Source organism: Hippoglossus hippoglossus, chromosome 13 (genome assembly GCF_009819705.1).
Source record: "Hippoglossus hippoglossus isolate fHipHip1 chromosome 13, fHipHip1.pri, whole genome shotgun sequence".
Lineage (NCBI taxonomy): Eukaryota > Metazoa > Chordata > Actinopteri > Pleuronectiformes > Pleuronectidae > Hippoglossus > Hippoglossus hippoglossus.
In genome coordinates, this window is record NC_047163.1 from 25,334,750 (window position 1) to 25,361,488 (window position 26,739).

The following is a 26,739-nucleotide window of genomic DNA, read 5'->3' on the forward strand; positions in this document are numbered from 1 at the left end:
GATTACCTCATCTGCAGATTTGAAATGATCCAAGAGTAATCACTGCTAATGTGATTAGGGACTGAGGATTGGCAAATAGCCTCTCTCTGTCTGGCTTTTTATTATCCTAATGTGAAGGAATAAAAAGGTTATTCTATACAATCTAGGGGCACATGTTATGTCCGAAAGGAGAATAGGAATGAAGTGTGAACTTATCGAGTCCTACCCTATCTCTATATTTTGTCTTCAAATTGTATGTTCATACACCTTCAAGCTTTCAGCATTCAGAGCAAACACAAAATAAGAAAACCCAAATAAAACAATACGCTTCCGTATGTTGTTTCTCTATGAGTGCTTTTATTTACTTATCTTATGGCTCTTTTGGATGAAGAGTGGTTTTGAGTTTGTTTTGTAAGTATTTCCACACAGTAGGTCATGTATGGAAGTTAGGTGTAAATAAAGCATTCATGGATAATACACTTTTTCACTACTTTATTGCCAGACATATTTCCTTAACAGACAAAATATACAGATCAGAGTTGGTTTTGTTTAACTAACATATATTATAAGCTCCCTTTCAGTAGCTCTGACTTCAGTCCAGTCTCTGACTCTGGACTAAGGCTTTAAACGTTGGTTTACAAAACATTTGAACTGTTTTTTCTCTTATAGATCAACACGTGCAAGGGAAAACAAAGACAATATTGTAAAATGATTCACCAATGCAGTGATAAGGAGCTTTTGAATAGCAAAAAAAGCACAATAATAAGTGAAAAGCCAATGATAAATGAGAGCAAAATATTAATAATGGTCTTTACCAGTTTCAATTGTGATGGAATATTATAAAAGTGAATTCAGCCTAATGCCCAGTGCAACTCTACTACTACTGAAGCTTTGAAGGAAGAAGAGAAAAACAGAAAGAGAGGAAGCAACAGGCAAGAGAATTAAGATGCAAGCAAGCAACTAGTCATCAGCAGTTACATGTTTACATTACTGAGAACAGGAGAGAAAAGAAGATAATTGAAATGTATGGAAAATGTTTGCTCAGGAAAGCATGGATGCATGCTTTGTGTAGATGTTAGTGAAACGAAGAGACACAAATTAACCTCCAGAGCTCGAGGAAAAAACTAAACAACAGTCACCTCCCCCCACGACAGTAACCATCATAGAAATCCCCGAAGAGCAACAGGAGAGATCTTGAAATCATGAGTCATTATTGGCTTAAGGACTTTGCTACATGGAAAATCCTGTGATAGAACCATCAGGTAAGTATTGCATCACAGATAAGGGTACATATTACCTATGGGAAATTGAAAAAAAATTCACAAGTAAAGTGCAACTCAGACATGATCTGAACCACGAGAGAGTGCTACAGTGGCTGCGGTAGCAACTGGAGATGTGCCTTTAGGTGGGTGGGGGGGTATGACATGGATAAACCGTTTACGCTTCATCGCAGATAACAGTCTCCACCACAAATGTGTTCTCAAAGTGACGGATGTGGTGGCAGTCCTTCGCCTCGCGCTTGTTGATGCCTGAGAACCAAACAGGGTGAGACACAGGAAGCAGATCAGCAATGTCACTTTGGTGCATGCTGAGCTTCAGATCTAATCACAATACATTAACACATCAATGCTCCCTTTTTAAATACTTTACTCTGTTAACGTCAACTTACGTCTACGCTTGACACGACGGCTCAGGCGGTACGTCTCCTTCCCGTTGCACAGGCGGTAAATGAAAGGTCCCAGCTGACGCATGTTGTGCACTTTGCCAGTCACCACCATGTCTTCGTGGATGATGTAGGTCTGAGGCAAGTATGTTCCCTTCTGTAAGAGATGTGGAATCATCACAACAAGCTCGCTGAGTTATTATTTTCCAACGCTTAAGGGCTGGATGGTCCAAAAATTTGACAACACTGGGTGTTTACGGTCTGATCCCACCAGCACTCAAACCAGCATCATCCTGCAGTAGAGTGGAATCGTAGTCATCAGTGGACTTGGAGCAGGAGTTTGCACCACTGACCAATAGCAGTGCTGATATTTGAGTTAATAGAGGACCAGAGAGTCCAGAAAGGGAAAAGATATTGTACAGTAGCTTATTAGTCCACATTTATTGATTCCCCTCTGCTCGAGTTTAAACAGCTTCACAATAGAAATGTGGTTCACATAGTTTTGAGACTGGAATCAATGGTACATGTGTCTTTTGCATAAACCGTGTGAATGTATCGTTCCATTAGAGATAAAGCTAAGGAGCAGCCAGCTAGCTGACTAGCTCAGAGAGACAGGGGGGGGAAACAGACATTTCTACAGATAAATTCAAGAAAACATTGCAGTTGTTACCTTGACGTTAATAAGAAGCTCCCAAAGGTTGCGTGGAGGCATCACGATGGTGGTGTTGAGCTCAATTACGTAGCACTTGTCCAGAGCAATGTCATGGTAGGCAGTCAGTCCCTAGGAAAAAAAAGGCAATTCATTAAAGGCAAACTCTAAAGACCAGTGCTCAGGTTCAGCTTTTTTCCACTAACGTCTTAATTCCTGTGTTATTTGCATCTGTGGAATTTTAATAATATTAGCCATGATAGCTGTGGGTCCTTAAAGATACAGCTGTCAGTTAGATGGCCTGCAAACCATTTAGGTCTGGACTCAAATATTGACTCGATTACCATTAAGATTAGAATGAACCTAATGACTTTAGTGATCTAATGACTTTTCCTCTAGCAATTCATGTAATGTTTTGATATTGGCATGACTAAATATCTAAAAGGCAAATGACGTTAGTGCTCATTAGCATGTTGGCAATTGAACAGAAGAATAAAACTCAAGGCAGAAGTAGAGTCTCAAAGAGTCTTTAGCATGGCTGCAGACATGGGTTGTTTTATATACAATTGTTCTTTTCAGATTCCTTTTCTTTTGCACTCTACTCCTCCCAGTTCAAATTGTATATATATATCAAATGTGTGTGTCCTCACTCTGTTGAAGTCGTGGATTATTCCAGCAGGGTCACCGCCTCCAAAGTGAGGCACGGGCACAGTGATTTTCTCATAGTTGTCGGCCAAGTAGATGCCGACATTTTCCTCCAGCTCCTGACGCCCACGCAGCGGTGCGTACACTGAGTCTTCATATAGCACCCGGCAGTGGAACAGGTTCTCCTCAGGGATCTGGATCACACACACACACAACATTTCGGAAACAATTCTGTAGCAAGAACATCAAAATTAAGAATTGCAGTATGAGACAAATAAAGTCTTACATGAGGTATGAAGTAGTAGCGGTAGACATAAATAGAGGCGAGGACCAGACCGGCCATGAACACAACCAGGCCAAATGTCAGGCAGCACAGGCCGTTGAGGAGAGACTTCCTGGGACGCAGCGGCAGGACCAGCTCTTCTTCATCCTGGAAAACACACACACACAAACTTCAAAACGGGCACAGAAAAGGATTTCCAGGCAGCTTCAGTCACTAATCATCACCGTGACGAGCAGCGGAAAATGACCTGAATTAACCGACTGTTAAAATAGAGGCTCGCATAATTAGCAATGCCTCATTTCAAGCAGGAATGAGTAGCACTGAGCCCGGCCCACGGAGCGCTTGATAATGAAAACTTGACGGAGACGATGGTGAGTAATCTTCCCAGACGCCTCCAGTCTCGCAGCCCATCTGCTGGAGCCACGCGCCCAACTGGTGTTGGCAGGGTGGCACTACACATTGATAGTAGCTCCTCACTCCAATGTGCGCTGCCATTGACAAGTATAATGACCAAGAAGGAAGTCGCTTGTGGCAGGTCAGACATTTTTCCGGATAAAATGGGCTCTGTGTGTTGCTATACTTAGCAAGAGCCATGAAGGGGGAAAATACCAATAGGCTTTTTTCACAGCAGATATCCTGATAGTAGAGAAGACTCAAGTGTGCCTGATAGTGCATTGATAATATATCTCTACTATTTAAGAGTTCAAGTAATTAATTACGTTATTTACTCGTGCTGTCTGCTGTGAGACAATCCTAATGTATGAATAGGAAATGACGGCAATCCTGTGTGTAGAAGGAAATTACAGAAAAAGCTTGAAAGCTGCGTCCCTTTGTTTTCAGTGTTTGCAACATATTTGGGTATGTGCAGATTTACATGCTTCAGATCAGTGTGTCCTGGCTGCATTTGGAGAACAGAGGGCGCGCTAGGCACAAGGCGACCGTGCGAACGTTAACACGGTTCTGTGAGACTCGGTTCTTTGTGTTCTCACTCCCCACTGAGACTGTTAGAGGTTCTTTCACGCCAGCTGAGAGCGTGTCACACCATGAGGCCTGTCCCTGTCCTGTGCAGTGCATTTGGACTAACAGATCACACACACACGCACACACAGACAAATGCCTGATGTCCTGTCTCATTATGGTGCAGCCTCTTTGGGAATCAGGCATGTAGAGAATAATACATTGGGCTTGTATAATCTACTTTACAAATAACCAGTCTGCATAATGACCACTTGTTCTTTTTTGATACGAAAATATATTTTGGTGAAAATGCTCAAAATACTGCGACCTGTGTTAAATGCATGATTCAATTTCTTTACATTGTGTTATTGCTACATACTGGTCCTATCATAATAAACCAATCTATTCTCTAATATTACCATTTGACATTTGGATTTTATTCCAAAGGTTTTCTAATCTTAATTTAAATTGTAGGGCCCAGGCCCTTGACACTTCTGAAAGCACCCACACACTCTATGATGAAACTCCAGTCAAGTCAGCATTGTGCTGCTCAGTGCATTTAGATGAACAGATCTCAAAGTCACACACACACACAGTCACTGTAGCCATCTACTTTTTCAGCATTGACCACACACACACACACACACACACACACACACACACACACACACACACACACACACACACACACACACTTCATTATGGTGCAGCAGCATCTCCAGGGCATGTACATGATGAGGCCATACAGGGACAGCAAAGTTGAGGACTCCTCTGCTCTGCTGGATTCAGAGCTGGAAAAAAACAAAACAATCCTGCATGTGCTCCAAGCCACAGAAACCCATCTGCCATTTTGTCAGCTGGAGCTTGTGCATTTCCTGCAGCTGCCTCACATCATTATGTTTTTTTGGACTAGAGCTGGGAACCTGTTAATCTAAAAACCCGTTTGCGGTCATGTCGCCTATAAAACATGACCCAGCACGGAGCCTTTGTGTTGTTGCGGTGCTGCTGTGTGCTGCTGAACAAAGAGCGTGCACGTCGGGATAAACTTGCATGAGTGACGCAGTGGAGTTGAAGCGTCACAGCAAAGACATGTTGTGTTGTCTTGAGAGATACAGTGAGAACACAGCCGCTCGGGTCCCATGTGTGCAGGTGCAGCCCCGCATCACATTACATAACGATCACATCCTGACGCGCACGGTGCGTGAGAGCGATGCGTTCACTCACCATCTGATGAGGGATGAGGACTTCGGTCTTGTCGCCATCTTCCTTCTCATCTTTCTGTCCCGAGACAGACTGGAAGCTGATCTTCACCATGGCTGTGTCTGTGTGTGTCTGTCTGTGCAGGTGTCTTCCCCCCTCCTCTATGTTCACTGTATCCGGACACTTCTCTGAAACTCCTCCCCTCACCTCCTCGTCGGCAGTAAGGGCAAACTCAAGTAGCTCGTAGAGGCACTTCCGGTGGCAACAGAAACTGCGCAGATATGTAAAGGCAGCTGTCTTAGATGCAACTGCCTCGGTTGCCACACTGTTTGGAGGCAGCTGTCTCTGTTGCCACTGGCAGCTTGCCTTTGTTGCCACACTGTTTGGAGGCAGCTGTCACAGCTCCCACAAGTGTGTGGGGGCAGTTGTCCCTGCCACCCCCGTCTGAGAGCAACTAAATGAGTTTGTGATTTATTCAATGAGATATATACTGGGTTATGAAAGTTTATTAGATAGTTTGTTAGCTCTCGGGGGGTTGGCCTCAAAATGAATCAAGAAAAGCTTCACATCTATCAGATCCATATACATGATCTTGGTGTCTATGGATAGGTAAGAACTGAAAGACTGTATTCCCAGTATCAGTTACAGTGTGGCTGATACTGTGCCTGAGTAAACTGTGTTAAACCAAAGGAAAAATGAAAATTCTTATCCTTGCCGTAAATTCTACAGAAGATGGTGAATAACTCCATGATAGCAGTGATGCACAGAGATGCCACTGCTCATGTAGCAATTTATTGACGACAACTGTACCAAAGCAGATGGAAATACCTCAAAGGAACAAAGTTTTAGTAACGGCAGGACCAGGCACACAGGACCAGGCATTTATATTTATGTTCTCTCTAGTCTGAATAAATATTTTCAGTGTTTTGTGTTACAAGACAGCAAAGAGAGACTCCCAACATTTTACTTTCCAATTGTATATAAACCATTGACTGTTTTATTTACTATCAGGAATATAACTTTGGCCCAAATGTTTTCCTTATGATCAGATCTCATAGGCATTCTCCAAGGACGTTTAGTTAACTACACTAACATCCATAAGACCCTTTAAAATAGACTTATTGTTACTCCTTCAACTTCAAAATTGTTGTATGAGTTATGAACTTCTATAGTTTAAAAGCATCAGTGCATATACTAGACAGATAACAAAGCTGTACACAACATTACAGCATTGTCTATTGTAAGGACATATCGTGTCAGTGGTGCTAAATGTTCACAATAGAACCTTAAAAGGGGCTACAGAGCTTCAATAACAGACACAAACAGCAGGTTTTACATGTGTCCAAGATAGCAAAGGTATTGTAGTAAGGACGGGGTTAGAGTGACTTCAATATTAAAAAATCTTTGAAGTTCACAAGGCACGGATATTAATTGGCTAATGATACATTAATAACAGCTTCTCACCATCATCATTTCAGACAGAGGAGTTAAGTCATAGCAAATTTGAGTCTTTTTATGTAACTCATTGAAAAGAAAGCAGGGTTCCAGTTTCAGTCGTTAAGAATCATGCCAAGTCCTAACACATCCGTGTTTACCAGATTGTTGTACATCGTTTTAACAACAGCTCAACTCTATCAACATCTAAATAATGATGCCTGGATAAAGGTCATTACACAGAAAGACACACATTACCGATGGCATCAGAAACTGGCTACATCACCTCGGCAGTCTTGACATGATTTGCCCCGAGACTGTTCTGTGGATCGGAAAGTACAACTGACTTAGTATTTGTAATATAAAACGCTGTAGGCTAACACACCTTGAAATTGTCTCTATTGCGAGACCTCAAGCTGCTAGACTAAAGACAAGTGAAGGAAAGACATTTTCTACTAATGTTGCACATAAATGGAAAATGACAATACATTCAAAAAACCATCCAAACAGTGTGGGAACAGAGGCAGGTGCCTCCAAACAGTGTGGGAACAGAGGCAGGTGCCTCCAAACAGTGTGGGAACAGAGGCAGGTGCCTCCAAACAGTGTGGGAACAGAGGCAGGTGCCTCCAAACAGTATGGCAACAGAGACAGAGGCCTCCAAACAGTGTGGCAACAGAGACAGGTGCCTCCAAACAGTGTGGGAACAGAGGCAGGTGCCTCCAAACAGTGTGGCAACAGAGACAGATGCCTCCAAACAGTGTGGCAACAGAGGCAGGTGCCTCCAAACAGTGTGGGAACAGAGACAGGTGCCTCCAAACAGTGTGGGAACAGAGACAGGTGCCTCCAAACAGTGTGGCAACAGAGGCAGGTGCCTCCAAACAGTGTGGCAACAGAGACAGGTGCCTCCAAACAATATGGCAACAGAGACAGGTGCCTCCAAACAGTGTGGCAACAGAGGCAGGTGCCTCCAAACAGTGTGGCAACAGAGACAGGTGCCTCCAAACAATATGGCAACAGAGACAGAGGCCTCCAAACAGTGTGGCAACAGAGACAGGTGCCTCCAAACAGTGTGGCAACAGAGGCAGGTGCCTCCAAACAGTGTGGCAACAGAGGCAGGTGCCTCCAAACAGTGTGGCAACAGAGACAGGTGCCTCCAAACAGTGTGGCAACAGAGGCAGGTGCCTCCAAACAAAGGTGGGAGCTGCTGCTGCAGGTGCCCTACTGTAGCCTGGCAGCAGTGTGATTTCAAGCTTACATTACATTTCATTTAGCTGACACTTTTATCCAAAGCGACTTACAATAAGTGCATTCAACCATGAGGGTACAAACCCAGAACAACAACAATCAAGAAAGTACAATTTTCTACAAGAAAGCCCAACTACAAAGTGCTACATGTAAGTGCAGTTCAATGACACAAAACATAGGCAAAGTATTAACAGCATTTAGGCAGAATTGGTACAAATATGACAAAGAAATCAGCCATATAAACAAGCATGTTTCAAAATACAATTGGATAAATACAGATCAATTATTCTTGGTGCTCAGAACAGCAACACGCTGGTAAACATTCAACTACGTATACATCTCAGGGAATAAGTCACAAACAGCGGTAGTTACCCTCAAACAGGGTGGCAGCAGTGGCAACTGTCCCCAAACAGCTGGGGCAACTGACTTTACATATCAGTGGCAGTTTCTGTTGCCACCGGAAGTGCCTCTACCAGCTGCCGCTGCCACGATTTGAGCTTGCTGTCTCTCCTCGTCGGGCCTCCCTCTGTCTCCTCCTCTAAAGCGGAGCTGCTCCTCTCTCTGTTTTTCTCTTTATCCACCGGAAGTGACTTTTTTTCAATCTACCCTTAAAGGACCAGTAAGGGGATGAATACCATTCAAAAAAACATTCTAAAGGTGACCAATAACTATAAATATTGTAGCCTTATAAACAGGAATCTAAAGGACCTGGTTTGTGAAGGAAAACATACAGCTTGTTTAGAGTAATGGAATTAAAGTGGCTATAATTGATTGGTCAGTTTAGTTTATTAGACTACACAAAAACTTTTCTTTTCGTAAAGGATTCGTTATAAAAACAAGGCAAAACGTTCACAAAAAATGTATAAAAGAGAAAAACAAATGTACGTACCTAAAAGGTGTAGGCTGAAGGATTAGCTTATACCCAGCTTCATACCCAGAAGAGTTCAACCGGCAACCCTATTAGGTCCCAAAATTACTTCCATCAAATGTTTCCACCTTTTAACATAATAAAGATTACTCCTCTCTTTTGTATTTGTTTATCATCTTGTTTAAAAAAAAAAATTTTAAACATGAAAAGTGAGCTACACATTTTTATCATCATATTTACTCATATGTTTACCCCTTTTACAGGAAAGCATCTTTTTTTAAATGTATTTGTCTATACCCTTATTTTCTTACACCTGCCTGTTCCCCTCAGTTTATATTGGCTCAATATGGATTAATACCACCTCTGTACTGCTGTTATCCTCCTTCGGAGCCGTGTTCGCGCGTAGATCACAGAGGACATTTAGGCTAAAAACATGGTGTAAATGACTCCATTCCGAGTCGAATTTTAATTGCTGGGCTTACAGACACTTGGATGACACCACAGGAGCAGTATGAAGGATTTTTTTGGTTTTGGATTTGGCTGCAACACTGTTTACCTCCGAGATGTGTGGTTTTGTTGACTCAATCACTTCACCCACCCCTCCATCGGCATACTGGTGGGTAGATAGTGAATTTTCATTTTTGGGTGAACTATCCCTTTAACTTTAATCTTTTTTTTTTTTTTTTTTTTTTACATGACCTTAATGCTACTATAATACTCCCACCATACACCAAGCTGATACACATACGAGAATATTACCATTTGACCGATGTGTGATTTCTGCATACAGGAAGAAAACGACCACGTTTGTATTTTTATTCCAAATGTTTTTTTTCTTTATTTTGATTGTAGGGCCCAGGCCTTTGACACCCAAACACTCTATGCTGAAACTCCAGTCAAAGTCAGCATACAGCCATGTAGCCGAGAGTTCAATTTGACATTTCAATGTTGCTAAATATTTGGGGAAAAAAAACAATTCCAGTACAACGTCTTTAGTACAGCATCATGCACAGCCAGTGGAGGAACATGCATGTTCAATGTGCATCTGGGGTCTATCTGGGTCGAGCTGTTGTCTGCACGCAGATGGTTTGTATTCTCTTAATTGAATGTATAAATATGAAACGTTACATTGACCATGTTGTTCACTGCAAATGAACAAATCTATGGTTTCATCAGTTTTGCTCAGCACCATGAGGACAATCCAACATGCCCAAAGGACTCTGCTACCCACAATGCTTTACATTCATTATTGTACTGGAATTATAAACCCTGTGAAGAGAAACGGCTCAAACATTAGGAGAAAGGGAAACAAAGAATAATGTGCCAAGTTGTTAATTTCCAGATGATCTCACCCTTGAAGCGCACTCGCTGTGGGGCCACACGATGCTCCCAGGCCACCAGCCGAGTGGTGAGAAAGAGAAGGGGAGGAAAAAAAGTTAATGAAATTGAGGAGGGGAAGCAGGGGGTACCCAGTCCTCGATTCCAGTTAGATGATGTTGATCGCTCAGCTCCTCACAAAGTGCACAAACACACAGGCTTTTATTTTTCAGTTAATACTTCCCCTCCCTCCCCCGCTGCACTGCTCACTCCCCTCTGCAGCAGTCGGAGACACACTCAAAAGTGTAAGATAAAACGAGGATTAACAGATCCAGAGCTAATACCATGACATTCCTCTGCTGTACAAATTGTTAATATCCTATAGGTTAGCTAAATGTTATGTACAAAGAAACCCACCAGCAACCATTTCAGCAGTAAGATGAAATGCAAAAACAATGTCACTTGTTTGTTGTTTCTATTATGGTTTAGAAAGTAATTTGATTACAATTAACCAAAAACGTGATGTTTAAGGTAATATATATATATATATATAATATATATTCATATGTCAAGGTTAAACAAAATCTACAAAGCAAAAAAAAAAAAAGGCATATGTACATGTTCACCCTGTCCCACAAAACGTTAAAGAGACCCAACTCTCGGGCTTTGCCAAACCTTTCATCCCTCCCTCCTTTCCTCATGTGCTTCAAGTGCTGTGTCGGGACAAAGCACACAGGAGGAGAATGGTTCTGGGTGATGGCATCTGAGAGCTTGTCCCCACAAAAATACGGTAAAATTAACCACTGTCGCTTTATTGGATGAAGGCATAGATGCAAACTGTGGCGGTTGCTGTGATGCGTGTGCATTTCCGAGTCTGTGGCACTGAACATGGGAGTCAAACTGGGCAGGCCGTCACAGAGCAGACGCCGGGTACAGCCAGGGATCTGTCACATTTCAAGGCATGCAACAAAACACACCAGTGTTCAACTTGCTCGTACCATTTCCATCTCAAGGTTTCAGCCGATATTCTTGCAGTATATGCATTTGATGCATATATGTGCGTGTAAACTATGTGTGTGTCTACCAGGAAGTCTGTTTTAATTTAAATGCACGGACATTTTCTCTCACTATGTTTGATGGACTGTTTTAATATACTTTATATGTCTCAATGTGCAAGAAAGCAGCAGCATCTATTATTTTCTCTAAACTCTTTTGAAGGAAAAAGACTGAAAAAAATACACAAATGTTCTCTGATGAGCAGAGGAGCTGATGAGTTGATATGGATACGTTTGCATTTTGTTGGGTTTTCACTTGTTTCCTCAGTTTTTGTTCAGAAACCAGTTGAGCAGCTGCTGAAGGTTCCGTTAAGCAGACGTTGTCTGGGTGTTTTTCCAGACGTAGTCCAGGTGGCTCCTCCCCCAGCCACCTCTGCGCTCTCCTCAGGCCTCCTGGGGAGCAGGCCTCTTGAGGTCCCTGATCTGTTTGACCAAGTAAGTCTTTTCATCATTGAACTGTTCGTCCTCTGTTCTGTCGTTCTGGAACTTGCTGAGAAACTCGATGAGTTTGGTCTGGTTCTTCAGCAGGATGTCCAGGATGGGCTGCGTCTTGTTGGGGTTGGCCACAAACACCTGGTAGAGGAGGAAGCGGGTGAAGATATTAATATATGAAGATAATGATTGACTGATGTCAGTCCTTACTATTGTTGTTTATTTTACTTTTTGTTTGTTATTTTTCATACATTTTTTTCTGTTAGCAGAATGCTGAATGCACTACACACGCCATGAGTCATGAGCCTCTTAGCTCATCTGAGTGTTTTTTTAGACCAGTTTTCCTCTGAGCCCTTTGAAGATGACAGACATACACCTTAAACCATGCTTTGTTTTTACCTTAAAAACATGAAACGCCTCAAACTGGATGTTGCGGCTTTTGTACCGTAGCAGATTCATCATTAGTTTGAGATTCTCTGGCTTGCTGATGTATTTCGTCATTATGGTGAAATTGTGCCGGTCGAGAAGCAGCTCCCCGAGTAACTAGATCGTTTCAGAGTAAGAAAAAATGTATTAATATTTATTTAGTGTCAACAAAACTTAAACATCACAAAATATAGATTTGAATAGAACATAACTAGTAACTTGAGGGAGATTTCAATTCGGTAATAACTTGGCTGTGGGGAATCTTGTTTCTCTACATCTAGAAAATAGATTGTGGTTTCAGAGCTACAAAACCCTTACTGAACTAATATTAAATAATATCCACACTAAGCTGAAACTATGCAGTCAATGTACAGTCAAAATCACAAGGAAAGTAAAGAAAACACTAGAAAATGTAGGGGTTTAAAAAGACATGTTAAAGATTGTTTAGGTCCACCACTAGATGGCGATCATAACAAGAATATGAAACTGTAGAGAAACTCAACCCTGTCTAGACTTCATCTTTAATTAGCTCTGAGCAGAATTGCACTATGACATGAGACCTGTTTAGTGGCATGAGTCACGGTCCTTACCTTGAGGGACTGCCTTTTAGTCACGTAGTTTTCTGAGTGGAGTAACTTCTCATATTCACTAAAGAACTACACACAGAGAGAGAAGACGAGTAAGAGGGAGATTGTCATCGACATGCACCAAATAGTGGTTTCACCTGCATCAGTGTCTTGTATGAACTCAATGGCACAGAAATTAAATTAAAAACAATTTCAGAAATTATTGGTATATACTTTTTGGGGAAACAATCATCTCAAACATAGTGATTTAAACAACTAGTACATATTAAAGTGTTAAGACTGATTGATTAATGTATGTTCACTGTGATAAACTGCATTTGTTGTGCAACTGATTTTCCCAAAAAAGAAAGTTCAAATTTGATCTCATATTAGATAGTGGCTTTTAGTTCAGTGCAGACTTACTCTGTCATAATGTTTCTCCAGAAACTCTGCACTCAGTAGCTTGTGTCTTGTGAGGAGGTCCTGGAAACAGACAGTGCAGACTGTTAATATGGACAAATGGCGTTGACTCAGCTTGATCCCAAATCTCTTGGTTTTAGGAAAACGTACTAACAACATACTCAAACACATGCAGACATCATCCTTAGAAATACATTGCTATTTTATTCCAAAAATACAGGACAGAAAAACCCTGAATGCTTGTTTTTTTTCCATTGAAGCTTTGTTTAATTCATAGAAACATGTACTGCTCAGGGGTGTCCATGTTTCACACAGACCACCTGCTGTGGGCAGCCTCACTGTTGTGGTGCACTTGAAATTGTGTCAGTGTCTCATGTTAATTAATAAAACTGTAGTGGCCTCAGTCCAATTTGTTACATAATGATCTGAAATTGTTTTACACTTTTCATAACAACATGTAAGGTCTCTAACTTTTTTTTTTACTGTTGTTTCATGTCTAAAGCAGCAGCTCTCTCTCTTTCTCTCTATCACTGCACGCTCATTCTCTCTCAGAGACATGTTGACGTCTGTGTCGAGTCTATATTAAATGGTTTATAAAATCCAGAACTCAGTCTTTGACGCTAAATCCTCTGTCCTGTCGTACTCTACTGCAAAAGGGAGCAAACATGTTCAGCTTCATGCAGCTGATGTATCAGATTTATGGATTAAAACAAGGCCTATTGTGTCAAAACAACAAAGGTAAGACATGATTTGTATGACCTATAAATATTTTTTGGTCTTCTTTGGCTGCCGGCTCAGATTTGGTTTTAGAACAACAAGAAAGATAACGTTAGAATCTGTGGAATGGGCTTTCATTGCTGATTTAGTTGCCTAGTGTTAAAATTATGTTTGGTTTAGGTGAAACGGTTGTCATGGGTGTTTAGCCGAGCTTCTACCTGTTCTACCGGGTGTAGCAAGTCGCTATCAACAAAACTTAATTTCATAGGCGTCTGCAGAGTAATTAATAAGGCAAAAGCAAATTTTTATCTGATTAATTGATGGAATAAGCAATAGCTGCAGCCCTAGAATTAACATCTGTCTCAGGTCATACATCAAACTATTTGTGAAGGCTCACCACAATATGAACACTGACCATCACATATTGATTTTCAGTTTTTTCTACTATAATCAAAAGAAGAGCTGTGTGTTTTTGTATATAGAGCGGGGAAGTATAATCCACTCCCGTGTCAAGACATCTTCTAATTCAAGATGTAAACCGACATATCAGATCACAAGACGCATGTTATTTCAAGTCCAACTCAAGACCCATGGACCTTATTGGGCACAATTGTACGATTATATTACATACAATTATACAAGCCTGTGAGGTGATTTGCTAATAAAAGTTACCCAGTGCTATACTGCCCACAATGCAGGTACTACAAATCCCACCATGCAATGCAATGTCCTGCAGCATCCTGCACCATCAACACCGCAAATCACATTCCCACAACCCCCTCCTCCAGCTGACGAACTTATATCATCACCGAAAAGCACGTTTAAGAAGAAAAGCACGTTGGGAGTTGTTTTTTACTGTTACGAGTCGACCTGCTCAAATTCTGATGTTTGAATACCTTGACATCATTTAACCAAATGACATGAATATATTAGTTTTATTACCAGCACACTGCATGATCAGTTTCTAATCTTACATTTAATCAGAAATTTAAAGTCAAACAGATTTTCAAGGTTTTCACAGCTGAAGCTGTGACCTTCGTTTTGAAAATCAGAGGCAGATTCATGAGAGCTTAAATGATTTACTCAGGTCTGTAAATCATAACACAAAACTATGCATACACGCCCCTTTCTTTGCATCAGCTGCAAATCCACAGTCACAAAGTGTATGCATCAGTGTGTCATTCTAATTACAATATCAGCAAGAGCATCAGCAGCATCTATCTGCAGCCAACGCATCACTTTCTGTTTGAGCTCTCAAGTTAGACCCAGTGTGTAACATTAGATAGACGATAGATTTATAGAAAGACGGACGATGAAGTATCAAGATGTAGGAAATTGGGATTCTGAATATAGATATCATGAAAGTGTAGAAAGCATATCTGCTGCGCACTTCCAATATGTAAGTTACATTTGAAATAATGTTTTGCAAAGGAGTGACTGGCTTTAACATTTATGGAGTAAACTTTCTCAAAAGATATCTAAAACAAAATCAGCCTCTCTAAAACAGCTGAGCAACTTACTTTAAAAGTGGCAAATGCATCTGAGGCGATGTCGAACGTGGACATTTCCACGTATATGAAGAAGTCGTAGAACTGCTCTGACCCCAGTGTGATTTTAGCCAGCGGTTCATGTCTGATGCACTCCCTCAACATGATACCGCAGTTTAGGGCAATCTCTGGAGACTCGTACCTGGACCAAACAGAAACATGGGACAAAGGTTTGTCATCTGTTAATAGCATAGGCTAGTACACAGACACAAGAGGTTGATGAGGTGTAAAATAGTCTAAAATAACTAGATGTACACATGAACAATTGTGCTAATGAGGTCAGAAATGAATGACTAATAACTTTGTAAATAAGAGATGCGAGTTTCCATAACACGTGGATTTGCACATGGTGTCTGAGTCCTCTCGGAACATGGCATTGTTAGAAACATTTAAATCGGGTCCCTTTCATGTATTTAAACCCAAAATAATATAATGAAATATACAAATCATCTGAAGTTGTGTGAATCCAAGAACATGTCTTCATGTGTTTTGGATCAATGAGCTGCAGGTTAATCTTAAACAGGACTTAACAGAAAAGACAATGGCAGGGTTGTTAGTTGCAGATGTCACATATTAAAATTTTTAAACATTCAAATATAAAGTTTTAAAAGGGTAAAATCCTTGGTATAGCATCTGCTTGTGCACATTCCTGGGCAAATACTATCATCTATCAGTTTTGTTTGCTTTCACTATTGCTTCATGGAGAACGAGGATTCCTGGAGCACAGGAACAACTGATAAAAATGGTCAATAACATCACAGGAAGCTGGACAGACACAGCTTCTACCAAAATACAATGATGCTTCATTCAGATCATCTTTTGAGCCATTTTTATGTGGCTTTTGAAAATAATTTCCTCTTCGTATAGGAAGTTGCTTTGACTTTTCAATAATGTGGCGTGTGTGTGGTCCAGGTATTACTCATGTTGTGGGGACATACATTTGTTAACACACTCACATTATGGATACTTGTCTTCCTTATGGGGACAAAAAGACTCCATGAGGTAAATCATTGAATTTTAAGTTGAAGATATGCTTTAAGTTTAGGTTAGGTTTAGTTTGAGGAAGTAGTAATTATGGTTGAGGTTAGAGTCAGTCTGCAGGAAATCAATTTATCCGGAGGTCATGTCTGGAAACGTGTGCGTGTGCGTGTGTGTGTGTGTGCGTGCTTACCCTTTAAGCAACATAAACAGGATATTCTGCTGGGTGCAGAGATACTCGACCGTCGGCGTGCGAGTGCCAATCTGACGCCTCAGGATGTTGTTGAAGATCTGAGCCACATCTTTCTTACTCTGGAGGTGACAGAACAAACAGATATTATCCAAGTCTGGATACAGTTCTAAGCTGTATGTATACAATACAAAATATTTAACACAAAAAAAGATTTTCCAACACACTTCCAAACTGACAATGCAACCAGGTGAGGTGGAAAGTCCAGATTTTGCTCTAAGTGAAAGCTACGGTGTTTGTGAAGTGTCAGGCGTATGAAACCAGCTGATAAATGTTTATGTGAAATCTGTAGATTTGTTATTTCTTTGCTGTTGCAATGAAACCTTTTCGCTTTTCATTTGAGATATTTCAGCACAGGAGGAGGAAAGAAACAAGAAAAAAAATCCTATTTACGAATTCATCATACATCAAATAAGTGCAGTTTTTATATCCATTGAGTTGTGCTTCTCTATTGCACTCATGTGATTTGCAATTCTTCACATCATTTTTCTTTGAAACTGGGAGGGAGGATGAGATCACACAACAAAGTGAGTCATGCTGTGACAGGGTGAGTCAGGGAAGGCTGCTGCAGCAGTTACCACACAGCACCGCTCCGACATATTGCAGGGAGACATGAGTTTATATCAACATAGTCATGTCTGTCACGTACGTCAAACTGTCGTCACATTACATTTTCAATACATATCCTTTTCTCTCACGTACTTTAGATTAAATAAGACAACTTCACTGAACACCCTCGTGGTTATAAATCTGTGACACTGTGGTTCCACATTCTATCACTCTCAGTCATTCAAAATGATTCTCCTCCTTTTTCTTCTACTCCTACAAAGGACACCCCCCCCCCCCCCCCAGGTAAAATCTCCTGATAATGTCCGAATGAGTCCAACAGAGCCGCAGATTCAGTGGGGGTGTTGATGACGTTTGTAGCATGCAACAGACGAGGTGCCATACATGTAGAAGAAAAAGATGAAGATGTCGACTAGGAAAGACGAGATTCGAGAGCTTTTTGTAAAACGGGCAGTCACCAGTGCTGATGTGTTGTAAACAAAAACAAGTGATCTGCGCAGTGGAATTAATACATCACGTCCTGCCTCCTGCATGCTGTACCCAGACACCACCCATCACCTGAGAGCTGTGAAGATTTCTGTGTTATTGTGAACGAGTCTGACTGCAGAATTTCTGCAGTCAGACTCATTGAGGACATTCGCCGCACTTCATGTTTGAAATCGCCTTAAGTCTCACCTCAAAGTCGATGAGCCGCAGGTCTGCTATCAATGTGCTGAGTAAACCACTGTTGTAGAGCTCCTGGGCGAGCTGGGCCACTGCTTCTGTCTGGGGCTCTTTCTCATTCGTCCCATATAGGATCTCCTTCATGGCCACCAGACTCTTTGACACCTCCTCTGTGATCTGAATATATGCATATGTAAGTAAACATAAACTTACTATAAAGCAGATTTCACATGATTTCAAGCTTAACAAAGCTCCCACAAAAAAAATGAAGAACAAATAAAATTGTGAGTTGCATCGTACCTTCTCCGCCTTTTTGTCAGAGATGTCGGGCTTCTCGAGCACCACCATGTGGTCCTTAAGGCTCTTGATGATGTCCGCCGGTGACTTGTGGGACTTGCCAAAGGGGAAAGGCATGGTGGAGAGTTACCACGAGCAACAAGACAGCGGACTGTCCACCTGAGGAATAAAATGTAAAACTGGATCAAAACCCTGTTAATATTACAGTTCTGGATACTGACTTTCCAGATTGTATGTATCCAACACTGCACCCAAGCCAGTTGTTATAGGAAGTGGATGATCTAGTCAGATTCAGTGAAGAAGGTGATGACAAATATACATGTATATAGCCTGTGACTCAGGTGATTTAGGAGTCACATAACCACCATTCCATGCAAGTCTGGACAAAAACTGACTGAATAGATCTTGAAAATAACACTTACAGATACGTGTGGAGCTTCAACCAAGAACGACTGCTTGTCACTCAATGCTCATGTGATAAGACAAATAATCAATAAACCACTACAGAACTACATTGTCCCCTGCAATATGTGCTGTCGTTCTCTCTTCTGTGTTACTCAGACAGATGTATTTCTTTCGTCGTAGTGTGATATTAAAATAAGAGGACAGTATTGCTGCTTTGTCTGTGTATGTTTAATTCCCTCCTGTTTATAAAACCCTCTGAACGGAACACGTACGATATGGCAGTAAATACAATTCAGACAAATTTATACAAAATGATATTTACATTTCACCTTTTTACAAGTGTAATTTTCCATAATATAGAATTTAATGGTGGCACAGATGTTGTACTATAGATGCGTTTCTTCCTATATAGGATTTTTTTAAGTGTTGCGTCTGTGGCCAGATTATCTTGACTGTATTGTGAGTTACTAGATGATTTCTGGCCTCAGTGCAGAATATCAATAACAGCATCAGGCGGTAGAGAGAGAAGCAGGTGGTGCTGTTCGAGTCTGTCCCCAACAAGTGTGCTGGTTAGTTTTAACAATTCAAGTCCATCTTTCAGAGCTAATGCAACTGCTGCTCTGGTATGTTCATTTGGAGCAAAGATAGGTACACTCTGATGAAGAAACAAAACTAACACCTGCTGTGAAACAAAGTAGAAAGCCCTGATGCCAAACTGTAAGCTAAGCATTGAAGACAAACCCAACTAATAACATTTCTTAACATAAAAATGTCTCAACAGTACAGTACAAACAAAGCAGAGAAAAGGAGATGTATTTTTATTAATGTCATATCTAGATCTGACCTTCATTGCTTCATTGGGCAGATGTACAATGTTTGGAATCTTCTGGTTATTGTTAGTAAATGATTAATCGTGCTAAGTTTGACCTACTTTCACAACATATCCTCAGGCCTGTGTTTGACCCACTCCCTGTACAGCAACAAACATATCTAAGCCAACACATTAAAAAACATACACTGTAAACTCTTCTCTATACAAAAAATTGTATAGAAATCTACCATAGAAATATCATGAGCGATACAACAAGACACATGCGACAACAGGGTTACTTAACAAAGACCCTTATCTACACAATTCACTGACCCACCCAACCACCTTGTACACACTGTGGGGCAAAAGCCAAGTTTTCTTAACATATAAGAAAGAAAATGTGGGAACAAACACATCAATAGAACTTACTCCCACTCTCATGATCATTTCAACTAAAAATACATTTGCATTAACTATGCAACACTGTAGGAAATTCATTTCCAGTGTGATTTTTAGGTTTGCCACAAAACATGAACACAAGTCACGTAGAGGTACACTTTAAAAATTAAAAGGCACTGGTTTAAAAGTATGAAACCAACCTGTTGTCCTGTCAGGATCCTCTCTAAACTCTCAACCTGCCAGCAGTTGCAGCTCTCCTCTCCGGTCTTGGCAGAGTCCACATTTCAAAAGTAACACTGAGGCCAGGAATAAAAACCAAGCAGCACCAAAGTAGGAGGAGTACTTCACCATTCATGATGTGTCAGGAGTGACTGGCCTGAAATACTTTAACCCGGCCCGTGAATGGAAGAATAAAGTCAAGCGCCTGAGTGGTGCTTGCTTACAAGTGTATTAATGCAGACACACCTCAACATCGCCAGGTGGCCAAATCCCTCTTTTGCACAGGCTAATTCTTGTTAATGTAGCCAGCAGGCAGCAGGAGAGCCTCTCTGCTCATGACCCTCTTCAGTATCGGTGACGCACACAGGGAGGTCACACATATGGCAGGTTCACAATCAGCTGGTCACTGTTCACTCACATTTACTCCTTTACTACGAGGGCGGGTGTAATGTCAGGACAACTCATGTCAGAGGTGCTGGGACCCTGACTTTGTCAAAAACACTGAACTAACACAGCTCTGCAGACAAAATGAGAGTCCAAACCACAATACTGTTTTCAGGGGGAAAAAATACAGTCCTGTTTGACAAACCAGACTTTACATATGCACGATTACAACAGAAGGGACTACAGTTTCCTAGCAGGAAACCAGTAGAACAGTGTCAGGAGACAGCGTCACTTCCAGCCTTCAGTCCACACAGCAGCAGATGCTCTGCAATGATCTGACAGCTAGCTAACCACCACTACGAGCAGCTAATGCTAGTCCACATATCTGGCTAACTTATTTACATATGTCGCTAAGCTATCTCTGCAACACTTATTATATCTGATATTTAAAAATTAAAAAAAATTACACAACCTTATGCAGACCTATAATACTGCCCTGTGCGCAGCTGGTCAACATGAACCTGACAGGGAGCACCACCCATCTGTGTGCTCTCCATGTTTGTGATGGTATACCTACGTGCCTGCCACCCTTCACCCACAACCAAACCTAATATGCACTACTGGTTGGGAAGAGATCATGTGTGCTGAGAAGGTGGAAACATTTGTGGATAAACTTTATTGAGCCCACACTCAGGAAATTCACTTGTAACAGCACTGCAAGAGTGTCAGAAGTAGAGGAAAAATACTGTTGAGTAAAAGAAAAGAAATAAATTGTATATTAACAATTGTAAAGTATATGAGCAGGAATTGCACAGGTCAGTAAATATAGGCATTTCCTTCTATCTATGTGTATATTTAATACAGACCGATAGACAGTCAGACAGAATGTATGTCACACTATAACTTTGGTTAGGAAAGAGGAAACTTCAATATTCACCACCATTAGGTAGGATGTGAAGTAATTGCAAAATAAAACACCTGATGGTAGGATAGAGGCTGGGCATAATGGAACAGGTAACATATTTTGGAAGACTGCAAGTCCAGCCTTGTAGAAATAACCAAGTATTAATGACGACAGTGATCGTGATCGTGTGTCATGAGTAACTGTTGAATTACACATGTTTGGATTTAGCTTCTAAACGGTGGAGGGCTCCCTGTGGTACATTAGCCTCAAACATTTTCAAATCATCATAAGAAACGTTTGCATTACCAGGAACAGGATGCGATTGCTCTGATTGCCCAACTCGGAGCAATGAATCATTTTGGTAACACGTACAGAAGAATAAATGCATTTCTTTCGATTGATGAGACACGTTTTACTTTGCAAAACCTCGTAGATTGAACAAAATAAAACCATCTCGTAAACAATCCACATGTGGCGAGTTTCAGGTGAAATCTGAGGTCAGTATCGTGGGTCCAGCTCCACAGGGGCACAGTCTGTGTGGGGGATAAGTACCTTGGCACGACACCTGTCACTTTAACCCTGGTGCCCTGGATGTGCGCGTCACGTTACATCTCGTGTTGTGTGTGGCAGGTGAACTGCGTGCGCGCAAGATGACGTTTTGTTCCCCCAATGTGTTTAAATACGTGTGAATCACACAAACACAAAGTAAAGTTCAATTCCCGTTCAGGTCCTAATGACTCCTGATCAGTGATGGTGGTGAAGAGTGAGCGCAGGTCAGCGGAGGGCTGAGGGCACGGTGCACGGACACCCGACATGTAATGTGCGGCTGCCGCAATCCGCTGCAAAATGAACGTAGCGGAAACACCGCTGTCCTCTTCACAACAGAGCTGCTGGTTCTCTTCTCACAGCGTGTGTGTGCACGACAGACACAAGGCCTCAGCGGGCCTGGTGCTAACAAACCGTCTGCAGCTTCATTTCGAACAGCTAACACTGGAGGGAGGGAGCCTCTGACAGTCCGTTTGGTAACGTGCTGCAGCTAACGTTAGCTAGCTGTCTTAGCATAACGTTAGCTAGCTGTCTTAGCATAACGTTAGCCAGGCCTGACAGGGGCTGCTCGCCAGCCTGTACTATGAGCCCACGCTTGACTTTAGCAGATAATCAGCTAGTTCAGCTACAACCTCTGTGTTCACTGAGAGATGTCCTGTCGGCTAACGCTAGCGAGGGCAGCTAACTGGCTAACTTCAGCACAGCCGTTTTGGGGCTAATGAAACCTTACATGCGTGCACATATTTATACGTAGCATCATGTATACAATAGAGTACCTTGTAAACGGCGTTCTCACTCGTTTCCCCCGATTTGTCAGGACAGCAGGAGGCAAGTCCGGGGCTCCTTGGAACAAGAAGCGCTTTGTTTTCCTCGCTCGTCGCCTCCCCTTGTTTGTACTATAGTTAATTGTGCGGCCCCCGTTTCCTAATTCTCTCTGTGAGTGCGACCGCTAACGCTAACAGCGCAGCGCTGTTCACTGACTGCAACTGCGTCTACCGCCCCCTGCGGCCGTCTGGCGTCATGGCAACAGCGCTGTTCCAGTGCGCGGGGATGGCAGGTGGTCGAAGGAGGGCGCGTTCACCCCTCGGGCACGAATAACTGGATACACAATGTATCTGTATTCTATAATGTACAGTGTGTGGAGAGCACAGGGGGAAAACACCTAAAAACACAAAAGGTAGCTTATCAATTACATATATATATATACTTTCGCATCGTCATGGTTTTAATTTAAATTAAAAAAAATTAAATTGTAACGCTGACTGAAGAGGCAGTTGTTTTTTAAAACATTCCCCCTTGGCTTCCTCAGATTTTTCAAATCTTACTCAATTTGTAAATTTGAAGAGGGACACCTTTTTACACCCAATAGCACTCTAACCTATGTGTTTTTCACCTGAGCTACTATAATATGTCATTTAACACTCACAGGGATAATAATCTGCACAGAGTACTTGTATTTTTAAGGTACTTTTGCTTTTACGTCTGATAAGTCTTTGTGTACTCTTGCGGAAGTAGAGGGATGCTGGTTGCACAGCTGCCTTTTTGTTTCCAGGGGCTGCATGTGGAGGCTGGGGCTGAGACTGTTCCTGAGATGTCAGGTAAATGATCAGGCTGAAGCTGGCTGACAGAAACCACAGGTAGCAGGTTAGAGTGCAACCTAGAGACGGTTGCTGGAAGCAGAAGCTGTGGATTCCTGCCCCAGAGGAGTAAAGCAGTGATTGGGGATACAGCTGGATGTGAGATGTTGCAAGTGATGGGTGGTTATAACTGCTGAGGCTGGATGCTGACTGCTGTGGATAGAGAACTGGGCTATTAATAGAAAGCAGGACAAAGAGTACAGCAAAAATCACCACAAGACAACAACCAAACAAGCTAAATTGACCGTTGACTGTTTATCCAGGTATTGGTAATGGAAATTAAAGCCAGCAGTAGTCTTAGTCCAAAACTCCCCTTTGGGAAGCAACCATGTCAGTTTCTTCCTGTCCTATCAGTGGCCTTTCAAAATGAGGTGTTATAGTGTTCAGATGTACATTTTCAGTTCTTCTTTCATAACAGATAAAGAAAAACATTCAAGAGATTAAAAGGTCATACAACACAAAATATTTTCAATTCAGTTCACTATATAATGAGCGTGGTGCATAGTCTAACAATTCTAGTGATGCTGTATAGGTCAGTTGGTTGGTTGGTTTCCCATTTATCTTTCCACATTGTTTAAAGGACACAATTGTCACTGAATGTAAACGTACGTTGTACTTGCACCTGGATGCTGAGCTGACACTGGTTCAAGCTGTAGCAGATGCAATGAGCATCACATGCTGACAGACAAATTTTTTGTACACAATGAACACCAACATATTAGACATAGAAGCTAAACAACATATCCAAAGTATCTTACGTTTTAAGAGCTATATCCACTTGGTAAAGGGACTCATAGTATTTATTAAAGTCTGTTTAATTGACAATTGCCAGCAAGTTAATAAATAAAACAAACTTACAGTATTTTGCCTTGCACTATATTAATACATCACATATAATGCAAATACTTGTACTTAATATTTGAATTTCACAATATTACTACTATGCCGTACCACACATAGGGCTGTAATGTATTTGATATCCCTGTGATAAATGTTTAGAAAAGACAACAGAATGTATGACTGTCAGCAGGGATTGTACTGCTCTTCAAACTTTGTTGGTTTTTGTTGTTTTATTTTGTTTGATTATTAAATGTAACTTATATTTCTGTAATTAATAATGCAAGGAGACCAATGCAGTCTGAATTATTTTTGGATGAGGGGATGTGCTTTATCATCCACTCATTTCTCCCTGGCAATAGCCTCCCCAGTCCTGCTATTCTCCTACTGGCCACAAGAGGTCCCTAGACTCTCTGTCCATCAGCTGACTTGTTTTCTTTCTCCAATCACCTAAGCTTCATTCCTGTACTCTCACCTGAACCCACTGCCTGCATCACCCAAGTAACTATCCATGAGCCATTTCCACCAGATCACCTGTGTTTGAAGCGTCTCCTCTTTACACACAGTTTAACTTCACGGGACCGAAAACAAAACAAGTTGAAGAAGAATTATGGAAATGTAGACTACAAGTGTATTTACAGGCATTCAAATTATTTGGGCTTGCTCCCAGCCTAATTAACCTACTTTGAGGCGTCATTTCATGTTTGTCTCCTACACTGTGCACTGTGTACATTATTACTGCCAACCAGGTTTGTTGTGTTTAATTCTATTAGATATGCATCAAAAGCACAAACGCATAACATCTACTACAGAGATTGTTTTGACTACTTGTCCTGTCTGTCTGTGTTAATTTGGACAGATTTCGTCACTCTAATGATGTAGCAACTATTCAAGATACAGTCAGGAAACTTAACAGTTGTAGTTAAGATAAAAAAAACATGTCGATGGTGATGTTGACAGCCCGTGTCTCTCGTTTTTATTACGAATAATTAAATACCTTGTGATGTAAACACTACAGCAGTTACATCAGCACCATAGCGTGGGAAACCCTCCATGGAACAAGGAGGTGGGGTAGAGGCCATGTTGGCAGCTCTGCAGTACAGCCCAGGTAGAGTAACAGCAGGTAAGATGTGTCTGCTGATATCTGTGTGTGAGTTCAGAGTCGTTCACTGTTTGCAAGCAAATATCCAGCATGATGACAGTGGGCTTTGACAGTGTCAGGCCTTTAGAGCCCTGACACAAGAGAACACTTATCATTTGCCAGCCTTGACCTTAAATATGCTGTGTTACAAACTTCAGAATTGTTGTTTGATTTGAACCAATGGTTTGTATTTGTTTTAATATATCTTTTAATGTGTTGTGTACTTTCTTTCTCTCTGGACAGTGGCGTTTATCAGTACTGTTGTACACAAGTTGTTAGCTCAACAAGCTTGTAAATCAAGCTTTGGTCCAGAGTGAAATATCTCAATAACCATCTGATGGATTGCAAGAAAATTCATTGCAGTCATTCATGGTTCCCTGCAGATGTATCCTTATGACTTTTGAGATGTACAAACTTTTCTTTCAGCGCCACCATGAAGTGTGATTTTGAGGGAAATGTCTGAACAACAATTGGATGGATTGACGTAAGATGTGGGACAGACATTCTTGTCCCCTGCAGCATGAACTGTGTCAGTGTATTGACTGCTCTTGTCATCACTCTGACTCCCTCTTGCTGCTTGAAACAAGTTCAAGTCACTGATGGTTGCCCTGGTGATTATCACAGCACCCATCTACCTGGACCAACTCATTTGTGTGAATGAGCCTTCTCATTAAAATGTGGGCTAATGAAGGGTTAAAACGTATTGATAACTACAAACCCTAAAGTGAAATAGGCAACAAATCCCATGGCAACAACTAAAAGAGGATGTTGACATTGAAACTTGAAAGGTTACACAGGGTTTCTCAACTCTTCACATAACCCTAGTTATTCCAGCATCTGAAATGATAATTTGACTGTGATATGATTGGTTACTATGGTGGGGCTGGTCATCCACTGGTCACCTGCCAAGGCCTCCGCGTCCTCCTCCTCCTGTCCGTCCTCTCTGGAGGTTACTACTCTCTTCATGCTGATTAGGTTCGGATGAATGGGGGCCTTTGTTCGGACGCGGTTCCCACGACCCGGCATTCGCCTGGCAGTCGCGTGGCTCTGAAACGCCCCCCCACCCCCACCCAAACTTTAAGGGAACTAAAATAAATAGGGATGGGGGGGGATGGGGGCATCTGGTCAATCTGACATCTGCTCACCAACAGTTAACACAAACGAGTGTGATCAAAGTGTGTGTGTGTGTGTGTGTGTGTGCGTGTGCGTGTGTGTGCACCAGAGCGGACGTTGTTCTAAAAAAAACAAGAGACATGTGTGTTGTGTCACCATCAGTGTGACTCTCCAGCTGCAGCAGC

The 26,739-nt window shown here is 41.6% G+C and overlaps 2 protein-coding genes across 2 annotated transcripts; both read right to left on the bottom strand.

Moving 5' to 3' along the window:
- Positions 1-456: 456 nt before the first annotated feature.
- Positions 457-5,897, bottom strand: itm2ca (integral membrane protein 2Ca). The gene is made up of 6 exons (XM_034604539.1): positions 5,401-5,897; positions 3,223-3,366; positions 2,942-3,130; positions 2,313-2,423; positions 1,649-1,799; positions 457-1,508 (listed from the first exon to the last, which is right to left on the bottom strand). Exons 1-6 carry the CDS (start codon positions 5,488-5,490, stop codon positions 1,417-1,419), a joined length of 777 nt encoding a protein of 258 aa, XP_034460430.1. The 5' UTR covers positions 5,491-5,897; the 3' UTR covers positions 457-1,416.
- A 3,828-nt stretch (positions 5,898-9,725) lies between these two features.
- cab39 (calcium binding protein 39) lies at positions 9,726-22,826 on the bottom strand. The gene is made up of 9 exons (XM_034604557.1): positions 22,603-22,826; positions 18,162-18,317; positions 17,874-18,038; positions 16,575-16,693; positions 15,377-15,545; positions 13,143-13,202; positions 12,744-12,809; positions 12,127-12,270; positions 9,726-11,868 (listed from the first exon to the last, which is right to left on the bottom strand). The coding sequence occupies exons 2-9, from the start codon at positions 18,273-18,275 to the stop codon at positions 11,680-11,682; spliced, it is 1,026 nt and encodes a 341-aa protein (XP_034460448.1). The 5' UTR covers positions 18,276-18,317; positions 22,603-22,826; the 3' UTR covers positions 9,726-11,679.
- Positions 22,827-26,739: the final 3,913 nt, after the last annotated feature.

Coding starts and splice junctions, on each gene's coding strand:
- itm2ca (XM_034604539.1), bottom strand. CDS start 5,490: ATGGTGAAGATCAGCTTCCAGTCTGTCTCGGGACAGAAAGATGAGAAG. Junction 3,367..5,400: donor TCCTCATCCCTCATCAGATG/GTGAGTGAACGC, acceptor TGTGTTTTCCAG/GATGAAGAAGAGCTGGTCCT. Junction 2,424..2,941: donor TAATCCACGACTTCAACAGA/GTGAGGACACAC, acceptor TTTTTTTCCTAG/GGACTGACTGCCTACCATGA.
- cab39 (XM_034604557.1), bottom strand. CDS start 18,275: ATGCCTTTCCCCTTTGGCAAGTCCCACAAGTCACCGGCGGACATCATC. Junction 18,039..18,161: donor CTGACAAAAAGGCGGAGAAG/GTACGATGCAAC, acceptor GCATATATTCAG/ATCACAGAGGAGGTGTCAAA. Junction 12,810..13,142: donor TGGAGAAACATTATGACAGA/GTAAGTCTGCAC, acceptor CTCTGTGTGTAG/TTCTTTAGTGAATATGAGAA.